This window comes from Lonchura striata, chromosome 8 (assembly GCF_050655825.1).
Source record: "Lonchura striata isolate lonStrDom1 chromosome 8, ASM5065582v1, whole genome shotgun sequence".
Classification (NCBI taxonomy): Eukaryota; Metazoa; Chordata; class Aves; order Passeriformes; family Estrildidae; genus Lonchura; species Lonchura striata.
Genome location: NC_140710.1, coordinates 10008325 through 10030040, shown reverse-complemented (window position 1 = coordinate 10030040; position 21716 = coordinate 10008325). Strand labels below are relative to the sequence as shown.

The following is a 21716-nucleotide window of genomic DNA, read 5'->3' as shown; positions in this document are numbered from 1 at the left end:
CATGGATCAGCACCCAAGCTATGTGCAATCCCTCCATCACTACTTTGGAGCAATGCTGAAGATGCTCAACCTGGTGTTTTCCTCGCCAAAAACGGGGGACACCCCAATAAATAAACTGAGTGCCTGGGGCAGTTTTTCCATGCCCCCCAGTCACAGCCCCCACCAGCCCAGTCTGCTGCTGCCAAGCTCTCCTGGGCCCTAGCGGCACGTAAAGGGTTTCTCCCTCGTCCAGCGATAGGCCTGTAGCATCTGGCGTGTCCCCAAATACAGAAGGGAAACGGCTATTCAGCACTTCTGCAGCCTGATTGCTATTAACAGCTCCACCATTCCCTTTCCCGGTGGACCCACACTACTGCTGGGCAGCTGCAGCTTTTTATCAACTTAATATTTAAAGTGTAAGTTGTCGTCCTCCTTTCCAGCATGGATGGCTCCCCCTCCCCATGTTCTCCATCAGCTCCCTATCTGTCATCATTGGTTTCCACCTGGGGCTCTCCCACCCTTGCCCTACACCCTGGGAAATGTCATCAATGTCCTTGGAAAAGTCATGGAATGGCTCATGGAGACCCGCTCAGTGTCTGCCAGGGCCTGGGGGTGACCTGGCTCTGACCATCCCAGGGTATCAAGGGTTTTCCTAGGACATGGGCACCCAGTGCTGCAGGACTGGCTTCCATGACCCCCATCCTGGCTCACACACACTGGCACCAGGCTGCTGTGCCTCAGGAGCACCATGCAGGACGGGATCACCCCTGCCATCCCTGCCTGCTCCACACCATGCACCCCTGTCCACTGCCCTCCCACTGCCACTGTGGTCCCCAGGGACCAGCTGTCCCCCAGGACCTGTGTGCCCCAGCAGCACTGTCACAGCACGGTGACTTGCACCCCAGCAAGAGGTCATAGGGCTTGGCAGACGGGCAGCTGGTTTGGGAATCCCAAGATTTGCAGCAGGAGTGACAGGGCCAGATCCTGCCACGCCAATGAGGATTGAAAACCCAAGTGGAAAACGTCTGTGGGCAGGACAGGGCTCAGCCTGCCCTGTCCTGACGCCACAGAGATGAGCTTTGAGTCTCCCTGCAGGGCACGTACTTCTCCCGGAGCCACCCAAAAGGGGACGGGGAGCCCTGCAGGCCACCGGCCTTGGGGGAGCAGGATGGGGAGCAGGGGCTTGGCTCGCATGCAGGGAAACTTCTCCTGCCGCTTCTTGCTGACCGGCTGTTTTATATCAAGGCGGGAGGGGGGATTTGCTGTTCTAGATGGTATTTTAATGGGCAGGCAGGCAGCTGGAGCCTGGGAGAAGCCTGCTTTACATTGTTTGGGGTTGTAACAAATAAATTCAATTAAAGGCAAATGGCTCCGCGCAGCCCCCACCCTGCGCAGTGTCTCTGCGGCACTGGTGGCTGCGGGAGCCGCGGGTGCGAGGCGGGAGCCCCGCACAGGGGCTGCCCGGGGCTCTGCCCACCCTCGCCCCTCGGCCCTGCCGCAGGAGATGCCGGGGTGAGCTGGCAGGATGCGGTGGGAGCTGGGAAGCGCAGGGCACCGCACCCACAGAGTACCCACAGAGAGGATGGAGTGTCCGGGGAGTCCACCCTGTCCTCTGTCCCCACACTGCGCGTCCCACCCCGCTGAGCAAAGGAGATGTGAAAATCCCCGTGGCAGGAGCCCCGCCACAGCGAACACTCCTCAGGAAGGGCAGCCCGGGACAACAGCCGCGGCGGGCAGCAGCATCCTCCGGGCAAGCAGAGACTGGGCAGAGGCTGGGGCGTGGAACTGAGCTTTGCATGGCCACCATGCAGCCCCAGAGCCCCATGGCCGGGGGGAGAAGCAGAGGGGACTTGGCAGGGACACGCCAGAGCCTCAGCACGCTGTAAACAGCCGCCGCCGCAGCAGCAACTCCTCTGCCGGGAGCCAGCGCCGGGCGTTAGTTAGCTGGAAACCAGATGGTGCTCTCCCAACCACCGGCACAGCCCGCTGGCCACGGCCCGCAGCCAGGCGCAGGCTCACAGGGACTGCACAGCACCCAGTACTGGGACCCCATCGAGGTGCACGGAGAGCTGGGGGCGCAGGGAAGCCCCCACAGATGGACAGGGAGTGTCAGTGTATCCCCGGCCCCCGTTGCTCCCTCAGCAAGTACCGTGTATATCCCAAGGCATGATGTATCCCAAGGGATGGAGATGGGAGGCAGAATCCGCCAGAGGGGATTGGAGATAGGGTGTTAACATCCCTCAAAACGCCCATGCATTTCTATGTGCCACACCGTGCCTCAGTTTCCCTGTGCCTCCCTCCCAAACAGCAGGGAACAACCAACAGCTGGTCCACAGGTCAGACTCTACCTCATCCCCTCAGATAAGGATAAGATAGGGAAGAGATAAAGCCCCATCTCCGAGGCCAGGGAAAGCCTGAGCAGTTCCCCGGCACATGACACCTGGAGTAACTCTCCATGGGAAATACAACATGGAATACAGACAGCAAGTCTCCATCCCAGCACCATGAGCAGGACCTGGCACTCCAAGCTCTGCCCCACTCCCCAGTGGTTTTGGGAGCAGGTGCACCGAGGGGGCATAGTGGACCCATCCCAGCTCTGTGATTTTAGGGGGGTCTGCAGCAAGAAGACAAACAGCCGGGGCTGGGGAGGGGCTGGGGGGAAGGACGGCATCCCTGGTAGCCGTGGCGGGGGTCCTGTGGTGTTTACAGAGCTTAAAACCCGCCTAAGCCCCGCAAGGCCACGGCGCACAATAGTGTGTGGACGTGGTGACACCGGCCGTCCCCACACCACCTTGGAAGACAGAGAGCCCTGCCACCCACCGCCAGCACCAGGATTAATTATGATAATGTAGTTCTTTCCCCCTTTGTCACCCTAATGAATGGGCCCCTTTAGGATTTTAAGGCCTTTGTTTGGTGCCTCTTTACTGCGGTATTGTAGGATGGGGACTAGCAGGTGGCAGGTCCCCAAACAGCCCCTTTTGTCTCCTTTGGGGGCTGTTTTGTGGTGGGGTTGGGGAGGGGGATGCAAGGATGCAGAAGTGGGGGTGTGCTGCAAGGAAGCTCCTGGACAGAACCGTAGCACCCGTGCCATCGCTGTGGGGCCATGGCACCCCACGCTGTGCATGGTGGCATTGGGGATTGCCGGCCCTGGCCGTGCCCCGGAGCCACCCGTGCCCTGGCCTGCTCGGTGGGCAGATGCAGGGAGCCACCGTCTGAGCCCCTGCCTTGATCTTTTACTGCCTGGGCAAATCAATTACCCAGCAGAAAAGTCTCTAAATCCCACCATAAAACCCGTTTAGCAGCCGCGGTGGCGCTCGCCAGGCCCTGGGCAAACCTCGCCCTGTGCCGGCATGGAGCTGGAGCGATTTTCCGCGGGGACAGTGGGCAACTGCTGCCGGGGAAGGTCAGGCTGCAGGCGCAGCTGCACAACATCTCCCCACTCCCAGGAGGGAGATGAGGGCTCCCCAGGAGTCCTGGCTGTGCTCAGACCCTTCCAAGCCCTCCACAGCTCCATGTCCTTCTGCACCAGCCTGTCCCCCTCCACATCCCCTGAGTGCAGGAGCAGCTGGGGTTTGACAGCACCGGGCACGGCACTGGGGACCAGGGGCAGACAGCTGAGGTGGCACAGAGGCACAGGGAGCAGGGATAAGGCAGGGCACAGAGACACCTGAATGGCAATGACCTGTGCCAGCGTGGATACATGGGCTTTGTGTCATGGCCATTGGCTGTGCTCATGGTGCCACCAGAGTTGTGATGATGGAGCCTTGCTTCCTCCTATGTAGACACACAGAAGCATCTTTAATACCAATGCCAGCACAGGGACGACACCAGCACAGGGCTGAGAGGCCCGGGGATGGTTAACGTTCCTCTGGTTGCGGGCTGGACTGGGTGATTCCTTCAGGATGCCCAGGAGCACTGGAGACACTGCGTGGTTTTGCCTGGGGCACTGGGGATCCCTCTGCTGCGCTTACCTTCCGGCACAGGAGACCCCGGCTGCCATGTCCCCCTGGGCAGAGGGGCTCCATGAGGAGGGGGGAGATCTTGGCCAGGCACTGCCGGGGGCTGCAAACTGGTGAGCAGCGGGGTGGTAAAACAGTGACAAGTAATTGGTGTCCCGGCCAGTCCTTTCATGCCGACGCCGTTTTATGGGTGAGGAAATTGCTTGTGAGTCAGGAACACAGGAGACAAATTTAGGAAGTGCTCTCTGAATGTGCCGGGGTCAGGCGCCGAGGCCGAGTGCTTGAAACCTGGGTGGCCTCGCCGCTCGCCCCGCGTTCCCCCCCCGGCTCCTCGGCATGGGAAAGCAGACCTTTTATCTTATCACTGCTCTTCCGCCGCCCCGGTCTCCCCCGCACGGCCCCCTCCCGGCACAGCCGCTCGCGCAGCAGACACAATGCGCGGTGGCGGCCAAACGCGCACCCGTGACCCTGCGGGAGTGCCTGGCACAGGGGCTGCTCCCACCCGCCTGCCAGAGGGCTCGGGATCCTTCGCATCACTCCGCATTCCCTTGTCCAGCGGCACCTGGCTGGCCAGAGGGCTGACACAAGGCATCGTGGGATGAGGGGACACGGCATCCTACCCCTTCTCGGGAACGAGCCCTGGCACAAGCTGCTGTGGCCCCAGGGATGCAGTGATGGGGAAACGCTGGTGCAAAGGTCTCCATATACCATGGGGTAGCTGGTCTCATCCTGCTGGCAAAGGTGGTGGAGAAGGCAGACCCCCCGGTGCTGCAGTGCTGCGCCCTATGCCAGCCTTCCCCACGTTCCCTCACATGCTGGGAAGCTGGGACTGCCTTTTTCTCCCTTTTAACTGGGAGGAAAGGCCCCAGCTCCATTAAGGTGCACCCGAATACAGCTGGCGGCTACCTTGAGCGCGCAGCCCCCATCCCCGGCCGCGGCCGAGCCGCCGCATCGGGCGGTTTGGATGTATTTTTCTTGATCGCTGGCCAAGCACTCTCTCCTGCAAAGCAGCATGTTTCTCATTTTCTGTAGGTTTAACTCCAAATTAATTTGTAAGTGATCTAGGTTTCTTGTTCCCCGAAAGATACCTAATAGCGGGGGGAGAGCTCCTGCCAACCGAAACGTCTCAGCGGGTAAAGGAAAAGCAGGAAAAAGAATCCCAGGAACTGTGACCCCTGGTGGGTATTTAACAAGGTGTCAGGGCAAGGGATTTTCGGAGCCAACTAAGTGGATGTGACACCGACCCCGTGGGTCGGGACGGGGTGTGGAGATGCTCCCGCCGCGGCAGAGTTTGCTGCTGCCAGGTCTCATCCTGATCCAACCCCTGGGGGCAGGAGCAGGGAGGGATGCTCAGCACTACACTGCTTGCGCTGGCGGGTGCTCCGAGCCCCGAGGTGCGAGAAAAGCTGGGAGAACAGGAGATATTTGGGGTTGGGGCGAGCCATGCCCAGCACGAGCCGGTGGAGGTGCCCTCTCTGGGGGACCAAGGGAACGTGCTCATACTGGACAAGGGCTGCGGAAGCGCTGGCGCCTGCAGAGAGGCAGGGGAGCCCCACAGGGTGGTGGTCCCCTGGGGCCGGTGGGTGGTGGGAGGGGGCCAGCGAGCCCGCCGGGCGCCCCTGCCGCATGGGAAGCGGGCACGGTTTAATTGGGCGGGCGGCCGCTCGGCGGGGCCGGCTGCTGGCAGGCGGACACAAGCTCTTTTGTCTCCGCTCTCGCTCCCGGCACCGGCTGGGGCTGGCAGGGCCCGGAGCGGTGCAGCCACTGAGAGCCGAGCTCGCCACCGGGGCAAGCAGCCAAACCCACCCCGGCTCCTCGGGCTGTCACAGGCCCTCGCTGCACGCGAGGAAGTGTCCAGGTGGCCAGCGAGGCTTCCTGGCTGATGAGGGGTTAGGAAACGTGTGGCAATCCGCGGCAAAGTGTCCTGCAGTTCTCCCCGTGCCTCCTTCTTGCCAGGAACAGGCGAGACCCCTGCCCTCCCCGCTGACTAGGCCCCTGCGCTTCGTGGCCGGGGATCCTGGGGCAACAGGCGTGTGAAAGCACCCTGGCTTTTCCTCTCCAAGAGGATGCCAAGGAGGATTCCCTAGTGAGAGCAGCCACTGCTTTTGGATCCTGGTTCCTCTTGCATCCCTCCTGTCCCTCAGCTCCACTCAGATCCTTTCAGCGGAGTGGAGTCACCAGCCAGGGGCTGTGCCTCTCCTCCCTTCCCCTACACCCTGCTGGCATGGTAGCTCTCCAACCCTACAGGTGACATCCATGAAGGTGGATGATGACAGGGCTGAGGAATAAGGGGCAGACCCCCAACATGTGCATCCTTCACTGCCTGGTCTCCCAGGGCCATTTCCAGGAGCCTCCTCCCCCAGAAGTCCCTTGCTACAGGAAGAATAGGGGCTATGAAGACGGGAAAGGACATCATGGTGAGAGCACTGAAGAGTGATCACCAGGTGACGGGGTGGATGGTCTGGCCACCATTCAGAGCAGGCTGGACTCCTCACAGAGCAGTCCCAGCACAGAGGGAGCATAGCTGGGGTGGCGGGGTGCGTCACAGCCAGCTGTGGATCAGCAGTGACTGCAAGCAGAGCACGGCCAAATCTCTTCTTCCCAGCATCCGGCACCAACCACCCTCTTTGCAGAAAGGCCCAAGCAGGGGAAGATGTTGCTGTTGCTCAATGACCCTGTGAGGGCCTGGGTCCTTCCTGGCACTGCTGGAAATGGCTGAGTGACATGGCTGAGTTGCCAACCCAAAGAGCAGGCACCATCATCACCATGGTGCGCAATGTCTCATGGATGGAACACACCGGCCAGGTTTGCCTCAAGTCTCTCAACCCATCACCAGGGGATTCATGGCTTTCCTTGTCTGGGAACACAGCTGGATGCTTTGGGGAACCCTGCTGCTGGGTTCAGAAGATCAGAAGGAAGGGGCTGTGAGGCCATTACCCACTGACCATCACACCCGTCACCGCTGCTGGGTTTGCCGGTGCTGCCGGTTGGTTTCTCCTCACCATCCCCTCCAACTCTCCCAGCACCAGCAGGCGGCTGCACCCTGGCCCCAGGCGCAGGTGCTCACACTGGAGACCACAGTCCTGGGGAACAGTGCTGCCTTCCCTGCCTGGGGCAACCCGCATCCTGCCACAGGGTTAAACTCCCCAAGGAAAGGAGGGAGGAAGATAGGAAAAACAATCACAAGAATTTGTTTCATGCTGCCTGGATCCCTCCCCGCACGCAGCAGTGTTTTTGGACGGCCGATTTATAATCAGCAGTGTGGAATGTTGTAAATTAAATATTTTTAAACAACTTTGCTCTCTCTCTGGTTAAACATTTCAGAGATCGCTCTTTCTTGTCTGTCTCTTGCTGGGTGGTCCCTCCATTCGCCCGTACATCTTCCTCAAACACAATTAACCATTTAGATGTTGCACAAAGGAATAGCTTATGCATACAACACCAGTCGCTCGCTGCTCCGACGCTGGGGGAGGGAGGCAAATAAGAAGGCAGCTTCTTTTATTTTCTACTAAAAACAAAAACAAGAAAATCCTTTTTTCCTTCCCAAACTATCCCATTTTTCCTTGAATTGTAAAGGCACTGATCCAAGCTCATCAGCTGTCTTGGTCCTCAGTCCAACAATCCCTTTGCCGTCCCCCATCCCCTGCAATTCAACATTAGCATTTTAAAAGCCTAAAACATACAAGTTTATTTAGACTCAAACTCTCCCAAGCTCTTGCTTTCCATATTTATATACACACGTATTTTAACGTATATAAAATGTCTGTCTATAGGACCTGGAAGGAAGTTCCCGTCTGCCGGCCCGTCTGGGAGGCACAGGCGCGGCTGTGGACCTTGGCTCCTGGGAGATGGAGTGAAAACCGACAGGATCCAGAAATCGGCCTCCTGCCTGAGGGGGAGTGAGCCTCAGTGGGCAGGCTGCTGCAGAGGTGCTGGGGCAGGGGCTGGGGTGTGCTGGGTGCTGGTGAGGGAACCTCCATATCCCCAAATTAACTCTGCAGGTGGCCAGTGCGAAGGGCCCTGTGCTCTGTGCTCCCCCATGGCTCTGGGACGGGCCAGGTCAGGGCACAATGGGCAGCCTGCAATGCCAAAGGCCCCAGCCCCAACTGCCCACTGCAATAATCAGTCCTTTAAAACAGATAACCAAAGGCCACAGGAGTGGCTGTGTGTGACGGGAGGGCGGCACTGCGGTGTCCTGGGGCTGGATTACACCACACACTGTGCAACGTGCGTCTGTCACACCACTGCTGCCGGCACAGCTCCTCTGCGGGCCCCACGTGGGGCTTGATCTCGCTCTGCCTTGAGCAGCCACTACTGGCCCTCACTGGGGACTTGGGCCACTGTGAAGGCAGTAAGGCACCTCTGGAAAACAGTAGTGTACCCCAGACCTGTGGGGGTTTATTAGGAAAATTTCATCTCTGGACCAGCAAAGTCCAAAGGGTGGCCAGGGGCATGATGAAAAGCGCTCTTCCCAGGCAGTCAGAACAAGGACAGTGGGGTGCAGAAACCAGCAAGGAAGCCAGCAGGATCATGGTTCTGCACAATCAACGTTGGAGACTGAAGGCAGTAAAAGATTGTCAAGTCCTTGTGATTCCAACCCTGAGAGGTTCAGGAGAGTCCTACTGCTAGGGCTGCAACACAGTGTCACCTGGATAGGTGACCAGGAGAGCCAGACCTCTGTACCTTAGACCATATGACTGCTCAGTCTCTGCTCTCCCCTTCCTGCCCACAAGCCAAAAAATTATCCTAAAAGCAAGATTAGAGCTAGATGCAAAGTTTTTGTGTCCATTTGAACACCATGGGGGTAGGAAGCCCACTCTCCCTGGGAATGGCTGCCTGTTTGTCTTCACTTCATGTGGTTCTCTTCCAGGGCTGCCAGGAAGATGGGAGCCATCTGCTTTGGTTTGACTGCAGAAGGGATCAGATGAGCTGCTGCTTCTTGAGAGATCCCAACAGCCACCTACAAAAGCAAACACGAACTGCTGAGGGAGGTGCCACGGCTCTGGGTGTCTGCAACTGCCCAACAAATCTCTTCCCAAATCTGTGTCTTACAAATGGGCTTGGCTACAAAAATCCTGGCAAGCACCTGGCTGCAGAGCTGCTGTTGGTTGAACCCAGCTCGCATGGGAGCCAGAGTGAGGGGGCAGAGCTTCAGGAACCCCTGCCATGGTGTGCCAGTGGGGCAGGACCCACAGGAAGAAGTGTGGCCAGGTGTGCACACACAACAACCCTGCTGCCCTGGTCACAGGAAAAGCGTTTTGGGAGCAGATGGCAAGACACCACTCAGGGAAAACCATAAGCCACCAGTCCTGCTGGCCATCATAGCAAACCTCTATGCAGATCCAGTATGTGACAAGCCACTGCAAGAACCTTTTCACAGCAACCCTGGCGTTACATCTGCCAAAGAAGTGCTCAGGACAACTCTGCCCTGAAAGAGCCCACACCTACAGAGCTGGAGAACTTTCATCTCCTTCAGAGAAATGTTGCCTCTATAGGCACCACTTTGATGCCAGTAACACTATGATGGGCACGAGCTGTAATGCTCAGCTGCCTGGGACAGAGCAGCTTGTTTGTCTGAGAGGTGCCCCATTCCTCAAAGTTGGTGAGCAGCCGATACCAGTAACACCTTCCAGAATGTCTCTGTGACCTGGGACCAAACAGTCACATCCAAAACTACCTGGGAACAGAAATTCATGTCTGCAGTCGCCTCCCCAATTTTCTCAATGACTCTAATATCACTCGGTTTGTGAAGTTGCCTGACCCAACCCATCACATGCTCACCTGATGATGACAACAGCATAGAGACCAGGTTAGATGAGGAAGGGTTAACCTCCCAGTGCCTGTCTTGGGATTCCTGAAGGCCCTATTATCCTGAACTATTTTTCATAATTACTGCCACACACGTAGACTACATCAAGAGTGAATCTTCACTTTGATAATTTGTGCTGTGAAATCTCACTTTGGGATCTACTTTTATCTCACACCAAACACCTGCAGGTCGTAAAAGGCGAAAAGGAAAAGAAAATGCCTCAAATCCCAGCCAGGTTTTCAAGTGTCAGAAAACACTAAATTAATGCTAAATTCTAACCGACACAGTAAAGAGCCCCCCACCCTCTTCTTAAATTAGCTAAACAAAAGGACTGAGACTTTAACATATAATTAAGGCACAAGGAGGTAAAGCTGTAGCTGCTAAACAAGGCAGTGCAGACTTTTTAGAATTTAACATATATCCTAAAAACAGAAGGTGAGGCTTTGTGTTTCAGCAAAAGGACTATGAGTCAAAGTCCCTGCAAAACTCTCGAGGCTTTGCCAGCCTTCTGGTAAATTGCAAAGCCAGGTAATTACACTCCGCTCTGCTTCTGTTTCTACACACCCAAAATGGAGCCTCTTTCCCTTGCCGCACACAGAGACAAGAACACTCTTTAATTAACCTCTGTAAAACCTCTGCGATCTTTGGATGAAAAAGGCTTCGTACCTTAGGAACATGTTTGCGCACATACGCAAGACAAAACCTCCAGCACAAAGCTAGAGCTGAACTACAGTGCATTTCTTCTCCACAGCTTGTCACAGGCCTTGAAGCTCATCCTTACCCATAGTTTCCATTCCAATCTGGTCCTTTAGAAGAAGGATTTTGTTTATGAAACTCAAGGAATGTCTGGATTATAATCTCTCTCCTGTCAAATTAACTAGGAAATGGTAACTGTCCTTGGGGTCACAGATGCCCATGAAGCACACATTTATCACTTCAGTTACTGAAATATCATCCCCACCAGTTGCTGTAAGCACCTCTGGATGTCAAACTGCCAGGGGCAGATAAATGTCCCATTCAATCCTACTACATTCTAATAAACAGCTTTTAGGTAGGAACTTGTGTCCAATTTATAAACATTAAAGAACAGCTTGCGTTTCAATCCCATCCAGGTGCTTTACAATCCTGGCACAGGCCCTGACCACAAGGCTGTGCGTTTCACATTAACATGAGCGACTCATCTCAGAGACATAGGTACAGTCATCCACAGATCATCCAAGTGTGGAGAGAGACCTCTTGTCTGGGATTAGAAACAGTGGACTGACAGGAAGAACCATCAAAATAAGGCAGGGAGTATCCACTGTTTACACCTCATACCTCCTTCATGCTCCATCAGCTCTCGCATACTTGCTCTTGGGCAGAATTTCAAAGTATCAGACCAAACTCAGCCCTGATGGAAATGGGTGCCAAACTCTTTGACTGCATTACAGAGAAGAGGCACAGATTAAACACTTCTGTGCTGTGGGGCAGCATCATGAGAGACAGTGAGGAGGAGGAGGAGGAGGAGGAGGAGGCTGGTGAAGCTACCGGGCTGCAAAGAGCAGCCGACGCTGTTCTCACTGTCTGCCTGCTGTGTTGATGAGATGCACAAGCAGCATCCCGAGCAGTTTCTCCCAGGCTCAGGGATGGGTGGTGCAGGACTGCAGGGATGTGATTTACGCCGCAGGGAGGGCGGCTAAGTCATTCTTTGGAGTGGGCACAGTCTGTGTGGTCCCCGCTCTCCCTTCTGCTGGAAAAGTACAGTGCGCTGGCCGGGCGCGCAGGAACCGATGTAACCCGGCACAAACCCCGCGCATCCCAATGAGGGGGGAGGGGCCGACGGACACTCCGCTCTGCAAATACTTCTTTATTAAGACATAAATATAAAGCTGAACAGGAAAGGAGCAATGGCAGGGTAAACCATGCCAGTACTGATCTGTACGGATGATCTTACGGTGCTTGAACATCTGGTTCTGCTGCTGGCTTCCATAAAATCTTCTTTAAAAGCTACTCGGGTTATATCTCCATCAGCTGTTCGGTGCCCACAATGACTTCATTAACATGTTTGGCTGAAAAGAAAGAGGGAGGAAAAGAAGAGCAATTGAGTTTTGGGGCAGAGCTTCAGACCTTGCATTTTTCAAATCTGCAACTTTAAAACAAATGAGAAAAGCAGATTCTGGGGAACTCAAATAGAGATTTGCTGAACTCCAGTGTCTCTCCGACAGTATCCCACACACATGGTGAAAGCCTAAACAACTGACTAAACATCAGGAGATTTCTCTAATGAGAGTTTTCACATGTATGTGTCACTAATAAACACAAGAGGCCCTACGGAAGTCACAGCTGCTACTGACAGGTGTACACCTAGGTCAAGGCAAGGAACCATCAACATCCAACATGAAGATTAGACATAAAATTAAAGATCAGTAATCTACCCTGGTTCTAAATAGCACTGTCTACCCCAAACTGCTTGGTGGGGAAAAGGGCTGCTCAGCACCAGGGGGCCATCACTGAGGCAGTGTGAGATCTCAGCAATCTCAACTCAGCCCTAGCAACTTAAAAACAGGGTGTTTTTTTTTTTTTCTTTTTTTTTATTTCATTTTAAACCTGATCCTCCTGTGGAGCAAATTTGTTGGAGGGGTGATTTCTGCAAGGTCACTCCTTTGCCTGTTCCCAGGAGCTTTGCACAGCCCCAGTGGACACATTAATGTGCCAGTCCCTGCCCCAGCACTGTTAATGCACTGTACTGAAAGAACCTTCCCTTTAAAATGCAAAAGCAGCCTGTCAGGGAAGGACTGCAAATAAAGGATCTAAAGCCAAAGTAATAAAAACACGCAACTGAAAGCCCAGTGCCTAAAAAACCCAAGCATGCGGCCTCAGACACAAAGCTGGTGTGCTCAAAGTGGGTGTCCTCAGGGTACTGTGGGGGAGGTGGTGAATCTAAACTGCTCTCCAGGAGCTGGACACCTATTCAGGTGGAGCTCAGGTGATGTGTCCCATGCCCCTAGGCTCTTCATCTTACCTTCTGCAATTCAGAATAACAATTGCCTCTGGAGCCTGGGATAAAGTGTCAAGGCCTGTGAGGAGCTGGGATACACCACTGGAAGCTCTGGTGTCTCCCACACCTTACACAGAAGTGGGGGTAGATAGCCAGGGATGATGGAAATGATGAGTTGTGTTTTATTTACCTACCTAAAACTCCTCCCCTCAGGGGAGTAGATCTTGCAAGACTGCTGCAAAACAACAAATATGCCACATTTGGCTAAAGGAAGAAATTCCTGGCAATCCCCAAAGTGGCTGGGCCAACATGGTGCTTCTCTTGGTTTAAAATTCAAGATGCAACATTTGTATCATGAAAACCATTGCTCCAGTAAAGGTTTGATCAAATTCTGCTCTATAAACTTCAAGGAGTTCTGCACTGTGCAAGATAATTTCTCACTACAACTTCAACCCCAGAATAATGTGGATCATATGCGATCTTCTCAGCCTGAGGGACAGAATGGGTGAGCCACACCACTTCCTTTCAGAGACCCTGCAGGAAGGCTAAAATAAGGAGACCAAGGGGCTGCTTCTCACCTGCAGCATCAGATTGAGACATTTAGTTCTTCGCTCAGGGTATTTATTGTAAATTGATAATTATTCCTGGAGCTTCACAGTAACATCCTGGAGCTCAATCTCCAGCATTTTGGGCAGGATGAGCAGAGGTGGATGCAACGCTCAGGAAAATGAGGGGCTGACTGTACAAGTGCCAGGTGCAAGCATGATGTAGGTAGCACCACACAACTTCTCCAGGACAGCTCTTGCCAATAGCCCCAAGTCCAGCCTTCAGCACCTCTCTCCTCCCGTCCTGGACCCCACACAGCCTTGCCAAGGTACCTCAAATCCAACCTGCAGCATTTCTTGCTATAACATTCCTCATCCCCAACAACTTTCCCAGTATATCTCAACAGGCCCTGTAGCAACTCCTGTGACTCCATTCCTGAACCTCCTCCAAGCAGACTATCTATCATGTTGATTTCTATGATGTGAATAAGACCCTGGCTACCATCCAGTGAGAGTAATTATATTATGCCTCTGCAGATTAAACATGCCTTCATCTAGGCTTATAGAGAGCCATGTCAATTTATGGTTCTATATATAGGTTATCTGTAGCAATACTTTTTAATAAGGAACTTCTTGCTTCATTTCAGACAGCATCCTCCACGGTCCTAAATGTGCAGAGCTGGGATGGGTCCTGTCACATACCTTGCTGCAGAGGTGGTACAGACTATTTGTATTTTGCACTGACATGCTTGAGGCAGTCTTGTATTTTACTCCTGATGAGTTCAAAATGCTTTTTGAGAAAGGGTGAGTAAGAGCATTTCTGTTTTACAGATGGGGAAACTGAGGCAGCAGTGAGTTTAGGGAGCTTAAGCAGTCAAAGCCGCATGGGAAATTGGAGCCTGCATTCCCTCATCTCTCATCCCTCTGCCTGTTTCATCTCCTTGATCGCCGTGGCCAGATTCCCCAAAGTGGGCACACATGGTATGTCATTGCTACCTCAGACTCATATGAAATCACCAAACTGATTTCTTCTTGTAAAGACTTAAAGAAAACACATTAATCTGCCTGTCTAAAATCTGCAAGAAAGTTTTTAAGTGATAAAGGGAATGGCTTTGCTAGAAACAAAGCCCCATTCCGCACCCCAAGGGGATGTGGTAGGCAGATAAGGATTCACCCTGCTTTCCTCTTCCATTCCCGAAGCCCTTCTTGAGGAGCGAAGGGAATTCAGACTCCAGTGTTGTGTGCCAGAGAGCTGAGTTGGGGATAGTGTTTCATTATCAGACGTGGCTGCCAGTTGCCAGTGGCTCTGGCTGGTACCAGCAAGCTCAGTTCCTGCAGAAACTCTGCCTGAAACTCTGGGGGAGGAGGGAGAAGTATCTCACATGCTTTGCTGTTCAGCTACATTTCTCCTTCCCCAGCTCCCCACTACGGATTTCTTACCAGGCTGCCTTTTATCTGACACTGGCAGGGTTACAGATGCATTCAGCCCACAGAGAAAGAAGACAGATTAGAGAAAGGACTTTGAGAAAGCCTTAAGAGTTGGACTCTTCAACCTTAAATCATGTTCAACTAGATCTTCTCAGATTGGGAGCATCTGGTGCTAAGCAAATCCAGAGCTGATCAACACATTCAACCTCCTGATTAGCACTTTGCCTCAACTTGCTGACGCAGCCCAGCCTGAAGTCTGCCTGGGTGCTTGAACCGAGTGTCCATGGAGACTTTACTGAGTGTAAATCAAAAACCTGTCACTCGTTATATATGCGTTCCTGCTTGGGAAGACATTTGTTTACACATACTGTACACTAGCCCCTTAAAAACATACGCACAAGGCAAACTAGAGAGCAGAGCAGCTTTTGGTGCTTGGCTAAAAACAAATTGTAATGCAAATAAACAGAGGGGCGGAAATGACTGTGCAGCCCAGCACAAACCCCACCAGCAGGCTGGGGGCCGGGGACCCAGCGCTCCCCAGCCTTCCTGGCAGGTTCCTGCCAAGCCACTCACAGAAAGGGGATGCCGGAGCATTCCTTTAAAAGCCATGTGAAAGCATCTCCTTGTTGTTTGCTCAATTAGCCCCAGACAGATTGCTGCTGCTGCTGCTGGTGGCAACGCTGGGTTGTAAAGGAGGAGGGGAAGGAGGGGAAAGGGAGGAAAAAAAAAAAAAGACAGGAAAAAAAAGGGTTAGGGCCTAGGCCCAGGACCACCACGAAGTTTCAGCCCTCAGGGGCTCCAGAAAACGTTCAGTTTACTCACTCAATTACATACACTGTTTTATAAACCCTTTAAAATAAAATAGAAAACAGTCCCTGGCACAGAATTACTGCTCTATTATACAGCAGTGATGAAAGCCACTGCTGTGTATTTGCTCTCTTTAAAGCAAGAGATAGTTTAACTTAAAAAACTAGGTGGGGGGGAGGGGTGGCTGCAGAAACGCATGCACGAAAACACGCTGTGGGTGGTTCCCACCACATTCACCCAGGACAGAAAGGATCAGAGAGTGGGAGAGAAGAGCAACTTGTCTCTGCAGTGATGGTTGGCTCTGGAAAAGCAGCCAGGTTAGGGGCGGGAGAGGAACCAAAGGGGCTTACGGGGATGGGAAGCAGCTGAAGCTTGACTTTGGGAGGCTGGAGGGTGTTTTAAATTACATGTACAGATAAAGAAGGGAAGCAGGTGATGGGGGCTGATTTGTTTGTGTTTACAGAGCAGTGGGACTTTCCAGTTAAGGCCTGTTCTCTCCTCAGCCAGGCTTTACCTACATGATCACTGGAGAGCAGGGTGACCACACTGTGGCCCCAAAGGCAAGGCATGTCTCACAATTTCTCCCAAGTGCCAGGTCAGCCCGTCTGCAGGCATCAGTTGAACCCATGGGTCGCCAGCAACAATGATCCTCATTAGCTGAGTGTTCCAGCTGCTCCCAAGATTCCTTTATGCAGGGAATGAGGGATGTGCAGCACACCCCAGGGAGCTGGTGGTAGCTTCAGGCAGATCAGTTCTGGCCCACAGCTGGGGCCTCCAGCCCACAGAACAGACAGGCAGTAGAGATCTTACTTCTGCCTTACATCCAACAACCACCAGCTCTCAGTGCTGGTGGCCCCGTGGTTCAGCTGAGGATTCTTTCATAGTTCCACCAGAATTAATTGCTTTGCTCTCAAACCCTTCTGTGGACTAGATGTGTCTTGAAAGTGTGAAGGTAACAGTGATTCAGAGGCCAGTGAGAGATTACTGTGGCTTGGAGCAGATAAATTGAGGGAGTGGAGGAAGAGGACAGGATGTATGAGGAAGTGATTGGTCTTAGAAGAAAAGTTAGTAAAGGGAAAATGTGATCAAGAGCTTGGGATGTGCCTAAGATTGCAAGCTCCTTGGGGAGGGGGACATGCTTGAAGTCCTCATACTCGGACAGAGTCCTAGCAAAGTGTGTGAGAAGGGATTGGATTACATCTATCAGTGCTCCCATGGACTATCACCTCCTCACAGCAACTGCAAGCAGGAATCTCAAAACAGCAGTCTAATTGTCCATATCTTAACTTCCTGATTTGATGGCAGAGGTGCCATATTTGCCTGCAGCACTGGACACAAATCCTCTTCCTTTCTCAGCATCCATTGGGGTGTTCTTCCTGGCCCTTTCATGTGCCTGAGCTCTACCACAGCAGAAGTAGTTTTTTTCTCTGCGTGGAGCATGTAAAAATATTTCCACAAGGTTATGAACCGCTGCCTTCTGGGTAGGCTTCAATATCAGCATGCTGCGAATGTGGCAGCACATTTAACCCACTCACTCAGGAAGCCTGAACTTCCCTGGCTGGGAATGACAGCATGCACAAGTGTGGCAGTCCCCAGCAGCAGAAGGGAGGACAAAGCATTGCTGGATGGATATTCTAAGGAAGTTTTGCGCCACTGGTAAGGCCAGAACTCATAAACCATTTTTATACACTTGGAAAGGAGGCTTATTAGGATTAGTTAGCAGTATAGTCACTGCATAGTCACTCCAACAAAAATGTCAAGTATTTAAGAGATGCCTGTTTTAGCTGCCAACAATATCTTTGTCATGGGCATTCAGTAGTTAAACTACTTTAGGGAGAAATCTTACCGATCTCTCAATTTTGCTATAAATTCACACCATTCCTACATCACCTCCAGCTCATTTTCCACCCCTGTGCACTGTATACATGTGTGCACTGTTTAGTCTGTGTCTGTTCTTCATGAGCTTTCCTAACTCCCATCTGCACAGCAGCATGCCTTCTGATCCCAACCCTGTGTCATGCTAAGTGTTTTCAGTTCCTGAAGACTGCACCAGGAGGTACTCAGCATCTTGCAAGAGCAGATGCTCGCCCTTACTTGAACGCAGTGAGAGCATCAGAAAGTCTCTCAGTTTCTTTCTGTCCCTATCCTGTTAAATCTTGGCTCATGTGAAGCCTCCTCACAAGCAGGGAACCATTCACATGTGGAGGTACCTGCCTTAGAGGATGACATTAGAGAAAAATGTGCTCTTTGGCCCTCATTAAAATAAAACAATCTTATTCTGTTTCATTGAAAAGTCCTGGGACTCCAAGGTTGGAACAGAACTTGGAAAATGATTGGAAACAGGAGCCAGTCCTTACTGAATATGTGCCTTTTTCTCTTCTTGTGAGAAACCACACAATTTTGGCTATGTGATAAGTCTTTGAAAAAAATCTGAAGTTTGCACATGTTCTCAGGAGGACAGCTAAAAGCTCCAGAGACTGCAGTGAGCACTTTTGACCATGGAAGTGCAGGAGGAAGGCAGGGCTTCCTCCAAGCTGTATGGGCCAGTGGAACACTAGGCACAGAACCACCCCACTCCTGTGCCCAGTATGAGCCTGCCCAGGCATGAGAGAAAGAGATGCAATCCAACTGAAAGCAGTTAGGGAATGAATGCTATATGAAAAAAGGAGCATGGGACTGTTAGGCAAGGGGACTGGAAATAGCAGCTATGGTCAGACCAGAGGAGGTGTCAGGTAGGTGTCTGGGAATAACCAAGTAAGAGAGAAAAACAAAAGTCTCTATGGGAGAAAGGCTAGGACTGGGGTGAGCCTGGTGCTGGGACAGAACCATAGTGGAGGGCTGTGAAGCAGGAGTCAGAATCAGGTAGGACACAGATCTAGTTGGAGCCCCATGTCTGATACTGGAAATAAATATGCAAATAAAACATCCCAGCCCCAATGACAACAGAGATGAAAGCAAGGGATAAGGCAGTGAAATTTTATACCAGTTTTGCTAGTTTTATACTTTGTGTGAATGTTTACTGTAGTTTCTGTTCCTGGTGTTGCTTTGAAGAAAGGTTAGGCCACTTTACCTTGAAGAAGGGTTAGGCTGCTTTACCACATATGCTGGTTCCTGGCTAACCAATACCAGATGTACAAACGCTCTCCCTGCTGAATCTGGCCGAGAGACTCCTTTGGGAGCTGTACTTAGTGACTTCAGGCTCATCTGACTCCTCAACTGGCCCATCACCAGCACTCTCTCTCTAGTGCTACTTCACTGAGCACATGCTGCTTTTGAGCTCCTCTTTAAAACCAGGTTTATCAAAAAGATTGCAGTGTAATCTTAGTAACTGTCTTCAAAGCAGTGATTGAATGCTCTGTACAATGATTCAGTTCTTTCAGAATGCTGTCTGCCATTTCCTATTCCTCTAAGAATTACTGCCTTTTTCTTAGGTACCAACATGTTTTTCAAACTGCTACCTGGTGAGGTAGCTTTCACAAAGCCCATCTGTTAATTCTCTGTTAGCAAATTCCTTTAAGAATCAAAGAGGAAGGAAAGTGGATGCTTCCAAGGCATGGTAATAAAAGCAGTAGGAGAATAGCAGGGCTCTCAGGAGGCATGGCTTGCCAATCCAGAACTTAAATAAAATGCCATACCTTCAACAGAGACATTTAAAAATACTGTCTCTGGCCAATTCTGTGACAGAGAGGAAGTAAATGCAGGACTGGGACGACACTGCTGACAGTTACCTGCATTCCTGTGTCTCCAATTTTGTTTTTAGTTTGAAAGTACCAGGTTGCCTCTGATCTACCCCTGTAACCAGTAGTGGAGTATTCCTTCCATTTAGGTGTCAAGAGATTTGCCAAGCCAATTATTAAGTGATGAGATCTCCCACCAAGTCCCCAGGGAGATTATCCCACAGCCTACCAGACCACATCATTAGGAAAATGCTCCAGATAGCCAACCTAAATTGTGTTTAATTCAATCCCATTACTCCCAGCTGTACCATTTGGACCACCCTAAATATACCCACATTATTCTGCAGAAGGAGAAGGGTGAGAGCTGGTTTAAGTTACGTTTGCCTATCATTTGTGGTAGCTGTTCTCTTGCCATCCTCCTTGCATGGGACTGGAATTCATTTTATGAAAGGAGGTCAGTGCACCTCTGGCTCAAAGAGCTCTTCTACCCCAAGCTGCCTGGGCAGTGTGGCCAGGACTCATACGGTAGAGCAGGGAGCATACAGCCAGTTCTGCAGCAAAGTCAACTGTGGGATCTGCCTGGGGCTGTGTAGGATGATTCAGGGATATTTCTACCTTTGATGAATCCTGGCTGATGTTCTGGAATAAGAGACTGCTATATTTTCATTTTTTAAAATGTTTCTGGGAAGGTGTATGAAGTTTTGCTGAGGAGGTTTCTACTCCCAGAAAGTGGAATGTATAACTCCCAGACTAGGGTCAGCAGCCAGCAGCTACTGCTTATGTCTGCTGAAGGGTGATCAGCTTGCAAGAAAAGGTGGCTCCTACCCAAGAGAACTAAGTTTTTTCTTAACCCGGGCATGGAAGCTCAAGTTTGAAGAAGGAAAAGTTACCCAACAGAAAAAAACAGCCAAAGTCTTGATGAAAGGTGCAATATGGAAACATACTTACAGGGCCACACCAAAAACTTGGCACGAGATACAGGAAGTCTTGGGCAGGGGAAAGGAAGTCATGACATGCTTTCACAGAGAAAAAGAGAAGACCCAATCTACTATGGGATCAGTCAAGGTTAGAAGAGACATGCTGGGCTGGAAAGACTCCATGGTGCAGAAAATAAGTCATGAACTTCACAGACCACCACGGCAAACCTGACCCCAGACCAAAGCAATTCTAGAATGGTTAGGAAACTGAGGCAGGAAAATGAACTGAGGCTTTACAACATTTGCCCAGTATAATGGTGTATTTATAATCTACCTCACACTGCAAGTTAACAACAAAACACGCCCCAAGTCATCTCTCCTGGTGTGATGTGTACATGCAGCACTCAGTGACATGGTTTAATGGTAGACTTGGCAGCATTAGATTTATGGTTAGACTTGATGATATGAAAAGGACTTTTCCAACCCAAGTGATTCTATGACAGGGGGCAATGAACCCCACAACGGACACTGATTCAGACTGGTGTGATGGACAAAGCTATGAACAGACACAGACACACAGAGACCAAGACCACAGTGAACTCACTGTGTTACCTGCACTATCAGAGACTTGAAACTGCAAGATCAATACTTTGCTTTCATGAGTCCCTTGTACTTTCAGTTTCAATTTAAGGAAATTTCGTCATATGTGAAGCTGACAACAGGTTATGCTATACTACATTAAGTTCAAACCCTGCTCTGTATCAAGACACATAGAATTGGGAATCCATTCACAAAGACAAAGCAAGCAAATAAATCCTGATCTGACTAAATAACTTCACATGGAGCCCGCAAAGGAACTCACTTTTGTCCTCGGTCCACACACTGGAGCAGGGATCTGCCAAACCCCAACCATAAATATTCATTAAAAAGCCTCTGCTTGGGATGCAGTCACTGAAACAGCCATTTCCTGCCCATTATCTCTTAGGGCAGGAAATCAACAGTTCCACTCATGCGGTTACCACCGAGCCCTCACCACGAGCACTCCCACTGGACGGCTGAACTTTGTATAAATGAGGGCCACGTAGCTGTATCCTTTCTGAAGCCCCAAAACAGTACTTCATGGCAGTAAAGCAGATGTGAACGTAGCTGTACTTGTACTTCCTACTGAGCACAGCAGCTCCTAATATGATGTTCCACCTTGAGCTTTTGCTTGGAGCAAAGTGAATGGGAGCATACTGGCACTGTGGGCTGGGAGCATACTGGCACTGTGGGCTGGGAGCATCTACAGAGAAGGATGTTTGTGTGACCAATAGATTTGCCTGCTTTTCCCCTGTTACTGACAAAGATTACTAATCAAAATAATGGCTCCTGCTGAGGACAACCTCAGGCTGATCTAATTGTGGTCTCTGGGAAAAGACTGTCTCAGCACCCAATCTTGTTCTTTATAAGAACAGAGCTTTGCTGCCAACTTCAGAGGAGCAAACCACTGAACTTATGCCAAGAAGCTGTACTTTCCATGAAAAAAAACCCCTAATATTATAGGACACCCCACTGTAGAACTGCCACAGTTTACTATCACTTCATGAAGAAGCAGGAGGAAAGTCTCAAGGAAAAAGTT

General features: G+C 51.5%; 1 protein-coding gene across 1 annotated transcript in view; it reads right to left on the bottom strand.

Annotated features, from left to right (window-relative positions):
• Window positions 1–11578: 11578 nt before the first annotated feature.
• EIF2B3 (eukaryotic translation initiation factor 2B subunit gamma) overlaps window positions 11579–21716 on the bottom strand; it is a 98321-nt gene continuing 88183 nt past the window's right edge. Inside the window, exon 11 of the mRNA XM_021528458.4 lies at window positions 11579–11795. Within this exon, the coding sequence (XP_021384133.1) occupies window positions 11743–11795 (53 nt within the window). The 3' untranslated portion in view covers window positions 11579–11742. The remainder of the gene's footprint in view (window positions 11796–21716) is intronic.